The sequence below is a fragment of the Acomys russatus genome, chromosome X (genome assembly GCF_903995435.1).
Source record: "Acomys russatus chromosome X, mAcoRus1.1, whole genome shotgun sequence".
NCBI classification, from domain to species: domain Eukaryota; kingdom Metazoa; phylum Chordata; class Mammalia; order Rodentia; family Muridae; genus Acomys; species Acomys russatus.
Genome location: NC_067169.1, coordinates 76,582,513 through 76,600,902, shown reverse-complemented (window position 1 = coordinate 76,600,902; position 18,390 = coordinate 76,582,513). Strand labels below are relative to the sequence as shown.

Here is an 18,390-nt window from a genome sequence, read left to right as displayed (position 1 = left end):
TACTGTTAGCAAAAGCAGAAGGGAGTGTTTAGCCAAAGATCCCTTAGTACACACATACTTGCTTATAACAGGTCCAGCATCATTAACAAAAAATACCCAGTGCAGAAAAAAGGTACCAAATTAACAAAACTTAGCCAAATGAGCCAAGGAAAACTGCGAGCACTGGAGATATTAATGCTCAGAGGAAACACAAGTCAAGCCGACAGACTTTAAACAACTGTATACTGCTCTGCTGGGAAGCTACATTCACAAGACTACTGCCTACCTCTAGTTCAATCATATAATGGTAGTTATTCTTAAAAGGCTCTATCCAGTAAAACAGAGATGGTCAGTGTCAGGAAAGGCAGAAAGTAGATAGGAAGGTTCTGGGGAAAAGACACTATTAAGCCAACATTTGTTTTTTAGAGATTCCTTAAAACACCAAACCCAACCCCAGAATTCCGGATACCCCTTTGAATGCTCAGAACATGCAACAGTTGTGTAAGCTTTTTGAGTTTTTAAAAAATTTTATGTGTAATGAGGTTTTTTTTCTTCCATGTATGTCTGTGTACCACATGCATGCCTTAGGCCAGAAGAATGTGCTGGATCCTCTGAAACTGAAGTTACAGATGGTTATGATCCACCATTTGGGTGTTGAAAACCAAACCCAGGTCTTGTACAACAACAGGTGCTCTTAACTGGGAAACCATCTCTTTAGCCCTTGTTTTTTAAAGAGGTTTTTATAGAGACCATAAAGCAATTTATTCATGCTTAATATAGACCAAATATTACTCAATATAATATAATAAAATACAACTATAGCATATTTATTGGTATTTAGGACAGTTAGTGGGCATGTCTGGGACAGGAGTCTACAGGGGTGACCCTAGATGACACTCCTAGCATCTGGGGATATGGAGCCTGAAGTTACCACCTTGTATAGCCAGGCGGGACTTCCATTGTAGAGATAGGAATACCAGTGGAGAGAGGGGGACACCGTCCCACCCATAAAAACTTCAACCCAAACTTTGTCTTGCCTACAAGAAGTGTAGGAATAAAGATGGAGGAGAGTTTGAGGGATTGGTAAACCAATGACTGTTCCAACTTGAGAACCCCCCATGGTAGAGAGCCAACCCCTGACACTATTAATGAGACTCTATTATGCTTGCAGACAGAAGCCTAGCATAACTATCTTCTGAGAGGCTTCATCCAACAGCTGATGGAAACAGATGCAGAGACCCACAGCCAAACAATAGGCTGAGCTCAGGGAGTTTTGTGGAAGAGTAATAGTAAGGACTGAGAGAGCCAGAGGGGTCAAGGACTCCACAAGAAGACCTACAGAGTCAAATAACCTGGGCCCATGGGGGGCTCATAGAGACTGAACCACCAAGTAAAGAGCATGCATGGGCAGGACCTATGCCCTCTACATATAATGTGACAGATGTACAGCATGGTCATTATGTGGGGACCCTAACAATGGGAATAGGGGCTGTCTCTGGATTCCTTTCCCCTAGCTGGGCTGCCTTGTTTGGCCTTAGTAGGAGAGGATACAATTAGTCCTGCTGCGACCTGAGGTGCCAGGGTGGGTTGGTAGTGTTTGGCTGCCTCCCCTTCTCTTAGAAGGAGAGGGGGGCTGGGGAGCCATGCAAGTAGGATGGGGAGGAGAGGAGGGGGGCTGGGATCAAGCTGTAAAGTAATTAAATAAATGGAAAAAATAAAATATTCCTATCGTTTTTTAAAAAAGGAGGTTAGTGAGTCCAACCCTTTGGAACTCAAGGAAAATGTCTCTATGCACCTATTATAACTGTTAGATGGGTGCTATGCTTGCATGATGCTCACACTCAGGTTCTTAATATTTTTTGTAAACAAATTTTTAAGAAACGTGCTACTCACGTCCTCATATTACAAGCAGAAAAGTATAGAAGAAATACAGAGAAACATGCTAGAAATAGATGATGTGGTAACAATATGAAGAACCAGGTAACAATCCATCAGCAAAGAGGACAGATACCCCAAAGGAGAGAACTATGAATTATATCATAACATAAATAATGAATATTTCCACGTTGACTTTGAATAATCAAAAATGATTGTTTTGTGGTTCTTGCTGTATGTAGTTTATTGTATTTATGTGTAATAAGATAAATGTGTATGTAAAAAAAGAAAACTAATAAAAAAGGAAAAATGATTTAAATATTTTTCTTGCATTTAATGCAAGAAAACAGGAAGCATAATACATCCATTTTTCACTAAAATAGTTTAAACAACTACTTTCAGAATAGTTCTTTCACCTGATGTGATGGTTTGAATAAGAATGCCTCCACCCCCCCCATAAGATCAGATAATTAGTGCTTAGTCATCAGGGAGTGGCACTATTTGAAAGGGTTAAGCCTTATTGGAGGAAGTGTCACTGGGGTGGGCTTTGAGGTTTCAAAAGTCCATGCTAAGCCCAGTATCTTCCTCTCCAGACTGTGGATCAGGATGTAGCTCTCATTTATTTCTACAGCATACCTGCTACGATGGTGATAATGGACTAAATCCCTGAAACTGAAGTCCTTTATTAAATGTTTTCTCTTATAAGAGTTGCTGTGGTCATGGTATATCTTCATAGCAACAGAATAGTGACTAAGACAGAAATTGGTACCAGGAACTGGGATGTTGCTATGACAGGTCTGACTATGCTCTTTGTTAGAAGAATATGAAAGACTTAAAGCAGTTGGATACATTAAGCAGGGTTTAACGGGCCATCCTAGTACAAACATGGAAGACAGTGGTGCTGAGGGTGATTTGAACTGTGGGTGTCTGGCTCAAGGGGTTTGAGAGAAGAATGCTAGTATTTGGCCCAGATACCATTATTGTGGTATTTTGGCAAAGACTGTAGCTGGTTTTGGAGTGTTAAAAAATCTGCTTCAGGCTAAATTCAACAGTTTAGGATTACTGGTTTTGGCAGAGGAGATTTTGAGACTGCCAAATATTGGCTGGGTCACATGGTTATTAGTGGCTACTCTTATGCAGATCTATAATGAAAAGGAGCATGCTGAGCAAAGAAAAATTTAAAAATATACAGTTTAAGGAGCATCAGAAGTAAAATGGAGCTAAGTCCAGTGCTCAAGGAGATAAAATGTTTAAAGAAAAGCTTGATGCTAAATGAAATGAAGGGAGTGGTGACTTCAAAGCAAGCTTCAACTTGGGAAAAGGAATTAGACAAGCAGTAAAGGAAACCATAAAGAGAAAGCTAATGAAAACGTAAATGAACAAGGGGGCCTAATTCCAGCCCCAGAAGAGGCTGAACTTGGCAGCTTCCGCCACGAGTGGCTCTGGCTTCAGAGTCAATGATATAAAACAGGGGTTGTGGAATATCCCTCCAAGGCTAAGAAAAACTGCTGAGGACAGGCATGTGCCAGAGGTATCCCTGTATGGAGGCACAGAGGCTATTGTGTGAAACTGTGAAGGTGAAGACTGGATTTCACTGGAAACCCCAATATGTTGGAGATGCCAGAGTCCTAGGATATCTGACAAGAAGATCTGCTAAGAGGGAGTGGGTCCAGCCCAAAAGTGTGCTGTAGTCAACAAAGCTGAAAGGAGTTGAAGGTCAGCAGAGTTCTTTGACATCGGACATGAAGATGTAGAATTTGGAGTTTACCCAGCTGATTTCTGGCCTTGTTTTGGACCAGTATTTTTCCACCATGTTCCTTTTAAGAATGGTAATGTATTATTGTGCCATTTTACAAGCATGTGATCTGATTTTTTATTTCGATTTTACAGGTGGTTACAGTTACAAGGTTGCCATGAGTCTCACAAGAGACTTTGAACTTTGGACTTCTAAACAGTGTCAAGACTGTGGTATACTATGGGGACATTTGAAATTGACCTGAATGCTTTTTTCCCCATTATGATATGGCTATAAACCTATGGGGGGCAGGGAATGGAATGTGGTGACTTGAATAAGAATGGCCCCCATAGGCTCAAATATGTGAATGCTTAGTCCCCAGGGAGTGGCACTATTTAAAAGGACTAGAAGTCTTGTTGGAGGAAAAGTGTCACTGGGGATGGGCTTTGAGGTTTCAAAAGCCCGTGCCAAGATAGTTTCTCCCTCTCTGCCTATGGGTCAGGATGTAGCTCTTAATTACTTCTCTAGCATCATGTCTGCCATGCTTGCTGCCATGATGGCAATGGACTAAACTTCTAAAACTGTAACCAAGGCCCCAATTAAATGATTTCTCTTATGAAGAGCTGCCATGGTCATGGTGTCTCTTCACAGCAATAGAACAGTAACTAATACACCTGGAGTACTCACATGAGCAGCTCTCTTCCAAGCCACTGGATACACGAGGCAGTGGTACATCTTTATATAGAATGCTAAAATATCACCATTGTTCCGTCTATATTGTGTCAATTGATTGATCAATTATGGATCTGAATCACTTCTGGGTAGTCACTTGGGAATTTACTAATACTGACTAATATCAGCCTAAGGCACTATCCAACACTGGCCAGTAGAAGTTTCTGGGAGTACCTGTTCTAGCAGGTTAAGTATTAGCAAGATTGGCCACACATCTTGGTTGGTCTAAGACAGATCCAGTTTATGCTTTTGTCTCAGAGTAAATAATTAACAGCATGTTCATTCTCATATGCATTCTTCTTTGTATGACAAACTATATTTACCACCCTAGTAACAACAAGCTTTTTAGCTACAAGCTTTTAACTGCATGGATTAGCGTTAAAATTAAAGTCTGATTTAAAGTAATAAATGAAGGTCATATTAAGTTAAAAAATTCCAACAATCATAAAAAGGATAAAAGTGGAAGCTACACTAAAAATATCAGATAAACCAGATGTGTTGGAGCATACCTTTAACCTCAGCACTCCAGAGATAGAGACAGAGACAGAGACAGGAAGATCTCAGTGAGTTCAAGGCCATGTCAGTACATATCGAATTCCAGGTCAGCAGAGCAACGTAAAGAGACCCTGTCTCAAAAAATAATCTAATAAAGGCAATTATCTATCCCAAATGAGAGGTATAAGAAAAGAAGGTGAAGTTCATACAGCTTTTATAGATGGATGCATTATTTATGTATTTATTTGTATGTAAATGTATTAGTTGTTAGAAACAGAAAAAGTATCAACATTAAGTTCTTATTTTATTTACCTTGGGTCTAATTGGCTTTATAGACTTTTAATAAAAACTGTATTAGGCTGGGATTATAGCTCAGTGGTAAATTATTTAGCATTTGTGAGGCTCTAGGTCTTTTTTTTGACATTTTTTATTAATTTATTCATATTATATCTCGATTGTTAGCCCTTCCCCTGTTTCCTTCCATTCCTCCCTCCCTCCCACTTCCCCCCTTCTCCCCTCCCCTATGTCTGTGACTGAGGGAGACCTCCTCCTCCTATATATGCTCTTAGAATATCGAGTCTCTTCTTGGTAACTTGCTATCCTTCCTCTGAGTGCCACCAGGCCTCCCCATCCAGGGGACATGGTCAGAAAAGGGGCACCAGAGTTCATGTGAGAGTCATATCTCACTCTCTACTCAACGGTGGAGAATATCCTGCTCATCGGTTAGGTCTTGGTAGGGGTTCGAAGTTTATTGCCTATATTCTCCTTGGCTGGTGCCTTAGTTTGAGGAGGCCCCAGGACCCAGATCTGCCTGTCATAAAGTTCTTCTTGTAGGTTTCCAAGACCCTGTGGATCCTACTATGTCCCCATTCTTCCATGCTACTCTCGCCTAAAGTCTCAATAGGATGTCCTCTCCTCTGACCCACTTTCTTGGTAAGTAAAGTTTTTCATGGTAAGTATTCTTTGGACTAGTGTTTTGATATAAGTGAGTATATACCATTTGTCCTTTTTTGTTTCTGGGTGAACTCACTCATTATGATAATTTCTAGATCAATCCATTTGTCCACAAATTTCGGGAATTCCTTGTTTTTAATAGCTGAGTAGTATTCCATAGTATAAATGTACTTAGTCTATTCTTCTACAAAACCAAACAGCCCAATTGCGAAATGGGGCTTGGGATTTAACAGAGAATTCTCAACAGAGGAATATCAAATGGCCGAGAAACACTTAAAGAAATGCTCAACCTCCTTAGTCATCAGGGAAATGCAAATCAAAATGACACTGAGATTCCATCTTACACCCATCAGAATGGCTAAGATCAAAAACTCAAGCGACACCACATGTTGGCGAGGATGTGGAGAGAGAGGAACAGTCCTTCATTGCTGGTGGGAATGCAAACTAGTACAGCCACTTTGGAAAGCTATCTGGTGCTATCTCAGAAAAATGGGAATAGGGCTTCCTCAAGACCCAGCTATCCCACTCTTTGGAATATACCCAGAAAATGCCCTACCACACAACAGGGACATATGCTCAACCATGTTCACAGCTGCTCTATACATAATAGCCAGAACATGGAAACAGCCTAAGAGGCTCTAGGTCTTAGTCTTAGCATCACAAAAACCAAAGCAAAACAACCCTAGCATTAGAAAGTAAAGAATTCAAACACTAGCAGAGAAAACAAGAGCAAGATACCAGCCATCATTTCCAATGTCTTTTTCGATGGAATGGTGTATAGACTTATTTAAGCACAGTGTGCAGTTAATTGGTGTCTGTCTCCTCAGCTAGTATGTCAAGACTTTGCTACTCTACCTGTAGGGCTATGCTTGGTATTTAGTAGATGTTCAACACGTAAGTATTGAAAGGATGTATTAAAAGCTGTATTATTTTGAGGCTACTGACCATAGAGGGTACAACAAAAATCAAAGCCTACAAACATTCTTTTTAAAGCAAAACTTGAAATACAACAGAAAATACATTTTTATATTCTCTCTATATACCAAGAAAAATCACATTTTTTCTCAAATTAAAGAGAATCAGGCAAACATCCACACTCACAGACACATGCAAATAAAACAAAGACAGAGTAGCATTAATAGAAAAGCAAGCTGTATTTTTTTCTCTGACAATTTTTTAGTAAAGTGAATTGGCCAAGTCACCTGACTTTCTGGCCTTCAGCTTCCAAACCTATAAAATAAGAGAACTGGATGCCGAACAAGGTGCATTCTACCTTTGATACTTTTCTCTCCCCATCCCCAATACACTGGAAGAAAGAGAAACACATGAAAATCTCGGAAGAGAGAAATGGAGAAATGAAGGCATCAACATATAGAAACTTTGGAAGATACAGGTATTCCATCTTCCCACAACCAACTGGAGATGATACATGAGGAGGTGACGACTACAAAGTATCGCAGACACACAGCTGGAGTGAACTGAGTGAAGGAGAGAGAGAAGAGACAGACTGTAGCTCCAGAAGTGTATGCCTTTTCTATACTACTGTTCATTTTGATGCTGTGATGACAATAAATCCACATAGGTTTCTGTCACCCTGAGATGATCTAAGTGATGTTGATTTGTATATCCGGTACAGATGAGAAAAGTGACATATTTTAAAGCAGAATGTACCAATATTAAAATTTCAGTCACATCAGCATGTAAATATCCAACAAAGAGAGAACCAATACAAACATCAGTAAATAAATGGTAACAAGACCCAGATCACACAGCTAATAAATGTTAAGACCTGGATTTCAGCCATTCAATCTGAATCCAGAACCTGCACTGCCAAGAACCATAGTGCACAGTCATTGTACATATAATAACTATCCATTAATTCTTCTCTAATTTTGAATGCCCTGGCCAAATAAGAAATTCTAGAATGTAAAATTGACATTCTATAGCTTTCATCTATCTGATGTTGTTTTTTTGTTACCTAATGATGATCTAAATCTGTACAATTTCACGAGTTTTTCTGAATGAAATAATCACTAAAATTGTGAACCAAGTTTCTTGTTTTGGGTTAGGTAATTAGAGGCTAGAACACTCTTCCCCTAAGGAATATGAAAAAGTCAAGAGAACCTAGTCTTTCCTTTCTAATAAGCAGATTCAAGTCAGAAGACAATAAAAATCAGGCTCAGTAACCAGTACCCGAATACATTAAGATTTTATGTACATGCTACAAGCATTACCTGTCTGGATCCTTGGGGAACAACAGCCCCCATGTTCATTGGATTCGGACCTTGGATTCCACTAGGTATAGGTCCTCTAGGTCCAGGTACTGGGCCTCTAGTATCCATGCCTCTGGCCTCCATGGCACGGGCCTCCATGGCACGGGCTTCCATGGCACGGGCCTCCATGGCACGGGCCTCCATGGCACGGGCTTCCATGGCACGGGCTTCTAGTCCTCTGGCATCTAGTCCTCTTGCCTCCATGGCTCTGGCCTCCATCCCTCGTGCATCTAATCCCCGGGGATCTCTTCCACCTAGAAAGACATAAGAAAACTAGTGTGTAGCTACTAACTTCTAGTCACATTTCCTCTCACCTATGAGACTGTTTCCTTTCTAGTTTTTGAGATTTGTAGGTAAATAGGAAAGATTCTTGCCAAGACTTTTGTCCCATATTAGAGCTGAAGACCCACAACTACCATTTGGCCTTCTGATGCAATTTCCTCTTACCTCTGGCATCCAAGGGTGGACCCCGTTGATCTAGCATGGGTCCTCTGGGCTCTGCCATTAAAGGCCTGGGCTCAGCTAATGGACCTCCTCTCATGTCATGTGGGGGTGGTCCACGGCCTTCATGGCCAGGAACATGATGCATGGGTGGGCCCTGATGAGGTGGTGGTGGTGGTCCCAGGTAGGGTCTATAGATGAGAAAAGTAACATATTTTAAAGAAGAATGTACCAATGTTAAAATATCAGCCAGATCAGCATGTGATCATGCTGCAAAGAGAAGACTGATCCAAACATCAGTAAACAAATGGTAACAAGAAAACAACATCAGATAGATCAAAGGAAAGTTATAGAATGTTGATTTTTTTTTTTTTTTTTTTTGCATTCTAGAATTTATACGGCCAGGACATTCAAAGTTAGGAGAGAATTAATGGACAGTTAATATCTGTACAATGACAATGCAGTACAGTGCTTGGCAGTGCAGGTTCTGGATTCAGACTGAATGGCTGAAATCCAGGTCTTACCATTTAATAGCGGTGTGATCTGGGTCACTAACTTAACCTCTATATGCCTTACTTTCTTTATCTGATAACAGGACTAATAATTCTCATCTCTAACTTTGTGGGGCTGTGGATTGAACCTATGGCCTTGGGCTTAATAGGCAAGTGCTCTACCACTGATGTTACACCCCTACCCTAAGGCAGATTTAATGAAATGATCTGAGTTAGAGAAGAGCCAGAGGTATGATCACTGCCAACATCAACAATTATTATTATAGTACCATTATCTCAAGTTTTCTTTGTTCAGGTATATATTACTAGAATTTTCAATCTCTGAAAATACAGTAGTCATGGTTGGCTCAAAGTTATCTTCTTAACTATACAATTATGCTTTAGGAAAAGTACTTAGTCTTGGAGACTGGCTACAAATACTTCTTTATCTTCGAAGTAGGCTAACAGGTCCAACTGTTCCAGAAAGAGTTTCCATTCAATGTAAGGAAAACTCTGAACTTCTCAAGCTGTTTCCTTCTGTATAAGTACTTACCTAGGCTCTACCTCTCCAGTTACAGACATTAAAGTCCCTCCCCGTGGGTCATTGGGAGCATCTCCTAACAGACCACGAGGAGTTGGCACGTTGGCAGGCAAGGCTCCCCGCTGCATAGCTGCTCTGGGGTCTTGCATTGGCACTAACGGGAAAACAGACAGGGAGTTACTGCTGTGAAAGACACATAAGAAAACAGGAAATGACTCTATACCACTGACAATATAATTCAAACACCTTAGAGTGGGTGAAAGCTCACCACAGCAGAATCCTCTTGCAGCTCAAGAACAGAAGCAGGGGTGTAAGGCAGAGTCTGTGCCATGTCAAAGGTATGGATGGAATTATATATATAAAGACCAACCTGACAAGGACTAGCACTATGACCTGAAGAAACTTATGCTCCTGGTCTTCCTTCTAATCAACCTTAGTTTAAGGACTAGAATCACAAAAGCGAGGTAGGGCCTTGACAATATCAACACTGTCGTGGCTCTACAAGAACCTGCTGTCTCCTTACAGACTGCTATTCCATCTACGCCTCCTGACACCAGGAGGGAGGGAATAGAGCCTTGGACAAATGCCCATACCATCCATGTTCTCTGCCCTGTGTGAAGAGGTCAATCTTAGACTTATGGCCTCAAGAGGAAAAAAAAGCTACAAAAATAACAAAAACTAAAAACTAAAAAAAAAGAAAAAAGAAAAAAGAAAAAAGAAAAGAAAAAAGAAAATCCCAATACTACCCTTTGGGGTTTCTGAACATGAGGATGACTGCCAAGCAGTTCTTTTCCTCTCAATGCCCCACCCTGAACACAAGTAAAAAGTAACCCACAGATACAATGGGTACCTTGTACTCGCTCAATTGATGCAGGCCCGGCAGGTCCCACGGGCGAGTGCTGTAGGTTTCCTAGGTAAGCAGTAAGTTCAAAAGGAGAAACAGCAGACACTTAAAATAGCTTGAGCACACATGGAAACATACACATATAGAGACTGGAGATGTACATGTCAGTAAGAAGCCAAGAGTTTGTTAGTTTGCATGAAACTACAAAACTCCCTTATGTCTTATCCAAACAGTTCTACTTCGACCTACAGGTTTCTTAAAGGAAACCTATGGGCTGGCTTATATAGACCAGCAATTTTGGACTCTTCTTTCTGTTGTTATATATTTTCATTTACATCCTCCTGTATCATTATTTAAATAAAATAAAGAAGGTAGAGGAAAAATATATTTTCCAAAGCAAAACATGAAAGGAATTGCAATGAATGTGATGTGAGATTTATTACAAAGAGCCATAACAGAAGTGGGGCAATACTAATTTTGTCTTATTTTAAAGTCCAAAATTTTCTGTTAAAAAATATCACATGGGAAAATGAAGCTGATGATTTAGATGAGGAAAGAGAGTATCACTCTTCAAGGAATAGCCCATTACAGCAAGTCTATGATTATAAAAAAAATAACAAAGTTTAATGAGTTGACGAGATAACTAATATTATAGGAGGTGGGATAGCAAGTACTGTCTCAAGCATCTCCTGTCACCATTACAAACACATAAACCAAACAAGAATTCCAGGCAAAGTAAGACAAAGCTGGTCACAAATGAAAACGTTCTTGTTTCCTTTGCTGGATACGGAAGGAAATTATTTTTTAAACTCATCTCATTTTGTTTTTTTGTCAATAGATCCTTGAAATTCTTTCAAAACTCAAGTCAATTCCTTTTGTTAATTCTTACAGAAAGATGGGACTAAAGTGTAGTAGGAAGAAAGATGTTTGTGTTAAACAGCTGAGGCTACACTGGTAAGACTGATGGCCTGGGAAGAGGGACAATTAATGGAAGTCTACGCCATTCTTTAGCAAAGATACTGTGGAGGATGAGTACAGCATGTTCTGACAGCAGTTATGGGATGGGGAGTGCACAGCAGCACAGAAGCATGGGCTGCTTTTGAGAGAAGAGACGATATGTGGCTAGACGTTTTGTCATGCTGCCACTCTTCTGATAAGAATGCACAAACCTTATGTACAAACCATGGGCCTGTTTCTTAATATTCTGCTTTTGAAATGGGTTTCTCACACTTAAAGAAATGCTCAACCTCCCTTAGTCATCAGGGAAATGCAAATCAAAACAACTCTGAGATTCCATCTTACACCCCTCAGAATGGCTAAAATCAAAAATTCAAGCAACACCACATGCCAGCGAGGATGTGGAGAGAGAGGAACACTCCTTCATTGCTGGTTGGAATGCAAACTAGTACAACCACTTTGGAAATCTATCTGGCTGGTGCTATCTCAGAAAACTGGGAATAGGGCTTCCTCAAGACCCATCTATTCCACTCCTTGGAATATACCCAGAAGATGCTCCACCACACAAAAAGGACATTTGCTCAACCATGTTCATAGCAGCCTTATTCATAATAGCCAGAACCTGGAAACAGCCTAAGTGCCCCTCAGTAGAAGAATGGATAAAGAAACTGTGGTACATTTACACTATGGAATACTACTTAGCTATTAAAAACAAGGAATTCCTGAAATTTGTGGAGAATGGATTGAACTAGAAATGATCATAATGAGTAAGTTAACCCAGAAGCAGAAAGACTCAAATGGTATATACTCACTTATATCTGGACACTAGCCCAAGGGGCATGTCCCATGGAAGTCTTCACTTACCAGGAAAGTCGGACAGAGGGGAGGACATCCTATTGGGACTCTAGGTGAGAGAATCAAGGGAGATTGGGGAAATAGAAGGACCCAAGGGTCCTAGAATCCTATAGGTAGATCATTATGATGGGCAGATCTGGGCCCAGGGGTCCTGTTCAAACTATGGCACCAGCCAAGGACAATACATGCAGTAAACTTCGAACCCCTACCCAGATCTAGCCAATGAACAGGACATTCTCCACAGTTGAGTGGAGAGTGGGGACCTACTTTCACACGAACTCTGGTGCCCCATATTTGACCATGTCCCCTGGATGGGGAGGCCTGGTGGCACTCAGAGGAAGGATAGCAGGCTACCAAGAAGAGACTTGATACCTTATGAGCATATACAGGGGGAGGAGGTCTTCCTCAGTCACAGTCATAGGGGAGAGGAGTAAGAGGAAAATGGGAGGGAGGGAGGAATGGGAGGAGACAAGGGATGGAATAACAATTGAGATGTAATACGAACAAATTAACAAAATATATTTAAAAAAAGAAATGGGTTTCTCTTATAGAGAATCATCTAAGAAAAATATTAAGTCCCTTTGGTCTGTCTGAAGCAATCTAGTCTCAACACAGGAACTTAATGAAAATTAAGAAGAGTATTTTGAAAAGTAATTCCGAAATTAACAGTGGCAGTATAGAATGATGGGAAGAAGGCAGATTTTGGATTTAGACTTCAATCTAAGTCATAAGATTCAGGCCCCAACACTCAGATATGAATATGTACTTACCTCATCCCATTAAGAAACTTAAAACTCCTGTGCTCCCATCTCTTTACCTGTAAAACTGAATGAAGCACTGCCCACTAACTCAGAGAGCAGTCTACAAAAACAGAAGTAATTGAGCATATACAATATAGACTCATCTCTCCTGTTTTCCATTTTCTCTCATTCTTTAAGTGAACTATTTTTCTTTAAACTCTAACAACACGAGGAAAGAATGCAAATATTCTCGAAGAGTTGCTGTGTTTTCACCACAGCACAGGAGATACTTTCCAACTATGATTTATAGACTTCTGCTTCCCTCCCAGTTTGCTATAGGATTTACATCTTGTCATCTACAGACCCAGTCATAAACTAAATGCTAACTATTAAAATTTCTTATAAAGTCAATCGCTACTCATAGACTGAGTGAGACCATACCAGTGGAGTTGTTAAGACTATCAGGAAACAAAGGATGCATTTGCCACATCACCAATTCTTATAAAGCTAGGCTCTATATCCTTTATGGAAAATCTGGACCAATAGAACTTTTGGTGACAATAGAAACATTCTACATCTGCAATGTTCAATGTGGTCTTCATTAGCACATGTGGCTACCAAGCACTTGGAATGTAATTACTGTGCCTAGGAAATCAGTGTTACGCTTTTATAATTACTTTGAACTTAATTTTAATTAACTTAATCTTTAAATCACCACTAGTGGTTAGTGGCTGACATATTAAACAGTGCAGACATAAAATATTTCCATGTCTAGTCTATATTCATCTGATATTAGTGTTTACCTTGTCCTCGTTCCATGGGCACTGGTCCACCTCCTTGCATTCCAACTTGGGCCGGCATGACTCCTAGAAAATAAAGGGCAAGGAGAAAACATAAATTGGGCCTATAGAAAAAACCCAACAACAGTGGCTGAGTTTATAAATGTCATCATTTTCCCCCACAAGGAGAAACCTATTATGGAAGGTGGTAACTACCATTTAACAATGCAGTGAGACAGAAGATGAAGTTTTTCAGTTTATGTTACATTTCAGTGACAAGTTGAGCTCAAAAGTATTTCGTCTCCTCAATTACCAAAATTGTGGCAGGAAGAACTTTAATGCAAGAAAACAATGCCTCTTACCCAAAAGCCTCTTCTCATGGGAGACAGTATCACTCTTAGGGTATTTTTATTAATGTGTGGGTATATTATCTAGTTACAACAAAGCTTTTGGGGGTGGGGATACAGCTGACATTTAATGAGATGGTGCCATGGATACTAGATGGCCTACAAAGTATGATACAATCTCACAAAATCAAGGCTGATCTTGTGTCTGATAAAGCTTTCAAGTGTCTCACTGAACTTTCATAAAAAGGAAAAGCTGTCTGCTGTCATCTCAACCTAGAACCTGCATCTGTTTTATTTGTGAACACAAAAGTTATATGCACTGTTTTAGTATATATTCACTGACTTTTTCAGAAATGCAATTACTGAGTAAATTATGGAGACTACAATCTGTTTTAAGAATTTTAGTATGATTTTTCACTATTTAGGGAAACCACATTAATTGTCCTTGTGGCATTTGAATTACCAAAGCAAGCCACTATAACTGTTTACATTTTTAGTTTTTACACTTGTGGGATAGATGTAAACACTTATTACATTTTGTTTTCTAACCATACCTAGATGTTTACATATTAATTTTTAAATCATAAATTAATTTTTGTTGGCTCTGTTTTTTTAACAATTAAACTTTATTATACAACCCAACTATCTTACATAAGAAGGAAAAAAGGTTAAAGGGAAACAAGAGTGAACCTTCTGGTATCCGCTCCACTGGACGGGTCACTAGGTGTCTCTGGCCTGCATGCTGGTCCAGCCTGTTCGCCGATCCTTTTCCGATCCATGTGCCTCTCAAGCTCGGTCTGAACCTGCTGCCTTTCTCGTCTTCTCTGTCTGCCTGTCTCTCACGTGCAAGGGCCGGTCCTGCTGCCTTTCTCGTCTTCTCTGTCTGCCTGTCTCTCACGTGCAAGGGCCGGTCTCCTCCTCCCATTGAGGGTCAATTAGAAACACAATAATCCAGGTGGAGTCCCTTGGTCTGCTTCCTGAATTCCAGGCCCAGGATGGCTCCACCCAGTCTATCTCAAGGTTAATTTCAGGGAGTATCAGTGGTATGTTCAAGGGCAAAGCCCGCCAAGACTGCTTTCACCTGTGACAAAGCTTACAATCCTTCCTACAAATTTTCTTTTAGTTTTTATTTGTATTATAGTTAAGGCATTATACTAATTTTTTGAAGTCATATTTCAAAGGTTGTATCATCTATGCACTACATTTCAGTAAAGCCAGTGCAAAATATCTGTTACAAAAGGGGGAAAGTGGATTTAACAGGGTTGAGAACCTATGATCTACACTAACCAGATGGGGTATGATGACTACTATATAAAGAATAATCACGCACCACAAATCCTTGTCTGGTCCCTTCCACATAGCAATAATTCTCTTTTCCTCAAAGGAGCAAGATATGCTGTTGAGTGGGGACAAAAGGCAAGCTGATTTGTTTGCAGTTCATTAATACTTCCTTAAAATAGAAAGTACATATCACATTGTCCCTATTTCACTGAACATGCTAAACACTAAAAAAATGTTATGGACTAAGTACCAAAAGAACTGGGTGCTAACCCAGATCTTGCTACTAAGTAACTGTGACTCTGAACAAAAGTACTACATTCCCAGCTTCCTTATCTAAAAAAATGAACAAGCTGTTCCACATAGTAGTCCTCAGAATGTGGTCCCCAACCGGACAAGCCATATCAGTACCAAGAAGAAAAAAATGAAAACCTGAAAATTTGTAGGTTCTGCACCTCAGATTTATTATATTATAGCTTGGCAGCAGGCACCATCAATCTGCATTTTATAAGCCCTTTAGGTGACTCTAACACACATTAAAGTCTGAAAAACATTGGTCTAAATGATTTCAAAGCTGCCTTCCAGCCATAATGTTCCATTCCATTGAATCCAGACCAATCACCAACAAAATACAAAGGCTTAGGATCCAAGGAAAAGATAGCAGAAGGCATTATGAGCATAATTTCCCACATAAAGAAATCATTACGTAACACCTCTATTTGTACAGGCTAAATTCCCAGTGGTGGAGCTGGTGGTCAGAGTGTATATATCTTTCATGTGATACTACTTTTCTGAAAGGTTGAAAACCTGTCTATTTCTACCAGTGATATGAGTACAATTTTCTTTATAAATACTGTCCTTTTCTTTGAAACTTGGCACTGATGGGTTCCTTATTATTACTTAATTTGTAACCCTCACAAACTATAAATGAGGCCGTTTTTTTGGCCACCTGGGTTTGTTCTACGAATCTCTTAAAAAGTTTCTTCTACTTTTCTATAGCTTGTTTCCCCTCTTATCAATTTTCAAGGAGCTTTGTAGGCCAACTCTAAAATTTCCATAAAGTTTTAATGAATTCATGAATATAAACCCTATAAACTCTAAACATTCCTTGAAAAGTGATTAGTTAAATTTTATAGATATGCTCAATTTTTGTCTTTTGGTTCTCTTTTTTGGGGAAGGTTGTTTTGATAATAATTTTTTTACGTCTGGTGCTAGGGACTAAATATGGGTCTTCACACATGGCACACTGAGCTATAACCCCATACCCATTAATTCCCTTTTCTTGGTGTCTTGTGGTTTATTTTTTTAATTAATAGAAATCCCTTTATTTTTAGTAATATGGGTTTTTAAGAATACTCTTTTTCCTTTAGGTACTACCTTTATTATTTCTCATACTTGTTTGTATCAAATATATATATACATAATACTTTTTGTTTTAATTTACACTACACTACTCATAATTTTTATTTCCTCTTCAAATAGTTACAGTATGTTCCTTATTTTTTCAAGTCAAGATTTCCTCCCATTCACATTTAATTATTAATTTCTTACTTTACTGGTTTAAAATCAAACAGCATAATCTGCAAAAAAATCTCTATTGCCTCAAAATTGTTAAGCATAACTTATGGCTAAGTAATGTGGTCTTTTTTTCTCAAGTATTCTATGGTCATTTGAGGTAGGGGAATCTATTCTACAGCCAAAAAATATAAGGTTACCTCTAAATATTAAGTGGAGCTTGTTGACCCTATTAATTGTCTCTTGAATATACACAGCTATTTTTTTTTATTCAGTAGTGCAAGGCTATTCAACATGTCTAAAGAAGGTACTAATCAAAAGTCTATATTGTTAGCATTAACATATGTCATGTTACATCGTGACAACATAAGCACAGAAACAGAGAACAGATATTTAAAAATCTCTATGGCAGTTGGCCAGTGTTGTTACATCCAAGTGTGTGACCACTTGTCTCATTTAAGAGCTCATTCAGCTGGAATTGGTGGCATATGGCTCTAATCACAGCACTTGGGCATCTGAAGTAGGGGGATTGCAATTTTGAGGCTAGCTCCAGTTACAGAGCAAGATCTTTTCTCAAAAACAATACAAAACAAAGAAGAAACTATCTAGTTTCCTCAGCCTAGAATACATGTTATAGCAATACATTTATTTTATATCAATATCCTATTGTGAAATAATTGACTGCACTTCAGCAGTTACTACTATAAAACCTCAGCCAAGTAACAAAATGGTAAAGACTCTAACTGAAAGTTACCTGCAGGGGCTAAGGAACCAGGGCCAGGTCCTGCTACAGCAGCTGTCATTTGTACTGGGGCTGGGACTCCACCTGGCATAGAACCTTGCATCAGAGGAGGTGCGCCATTGACATGCATTCCACCCTGACGAAGAGAAAAACAAGTATGAGCACGTCTCTGTAGAGACTCCAAACATTTAGTCTTGGACTTAAGTTTCTCTTAAAATTGGAAGCTCTAATAGTCTGCCAAACATTTATATGACATGTCTTCCATAATATTAGTTTTATCACATACTCTGAATTCCACAGAAGCAAATTGTAGTACACAACTTGAGCCTGGTTATGTGAACCCAATTAAGATGACACATGTACCTACTGTACAGACAGACAAGCATTCCTTATCCACATGGCAAGGCAGCAAATAACAACCCATTCTTGACTTCACTGACTGGTGCCTAACAATATGTGGTTTTAAAAAAAGTGCCTTATACCAAAGACAAAAAATGGTTGAAGATTTCAAAAAAAAAAAAAAAAAAATCTTGCTGGCACTCTGTAGTTTAAGATGAAAAAAAATTTCATTTGTCCAAGCTTTAGTAACTTTTGTCCTTGGATTAACTTTTGTGTGTGTGTGTGTGTGTGTGTGTGTGTGTGTGTGTGTGTGTGTGTGTATGAAGTTTTTAATAATAAATTTCCTGAGAGAAAGGGAATGTAATCTTTTCACAGAGCATTCCCTAGGGAACTATGCATATCTTTGCAATGTAAAGAACTGCAAAATAAATAAATAAATAAGTAAAACTTTAAAAAGAAATCAAATACATGAGCACCA

General features: G+C 39.2%; 1 protein-coding gene across 4 annotated transcripts in view; it reads right to left on the bottom strand.

The window, feature by feature from the left end:
• Window positions 1-18,390, bottom strand: part of Cstf2 (cleavage stimulation factor subunit 2) — a 29,986-nt gene that overhangs the window by 4,932 nt on the left and 6,664 nt on the right. For 2 of the 4 annotated variants that reach the window (XM_051140990.1, XM_051140992.1), the window contains 6 exons: window positions 17,586-17,709; window positions 13,716-13,778; window positions 10,367-10,426; window positions 9,529-9,670; window positions 8,491-8,675; window positions 8,005-8,297 (listed from right to left, as the gene is read on the bottom strand). In XM_051140990.1, coding sequence (XP_050996947.1) covers window positions 8,005-8,297; window positions 8,491-8,675; window positions 9,529-9,670; window positions 10,367-10,426; window positions 13,716-13,778; window positions 17,586-17,709 — 867 coding nt within the window. Of the gene's footprint in view, window positions 1-8,004; window positions 8,298-8,490; window positions 8,676-9,528; window positions 9,671-10,024; window positions 10,127-10,366; window positions 10,427-13,715; window positions 13,779-17,585; window positions 17,710-18,390 lie in introns of all 4 variants that reach the window. The other 2 variants (XM_051140993.1, XM_051140991.1) reach the window with 2 other exon arrangements.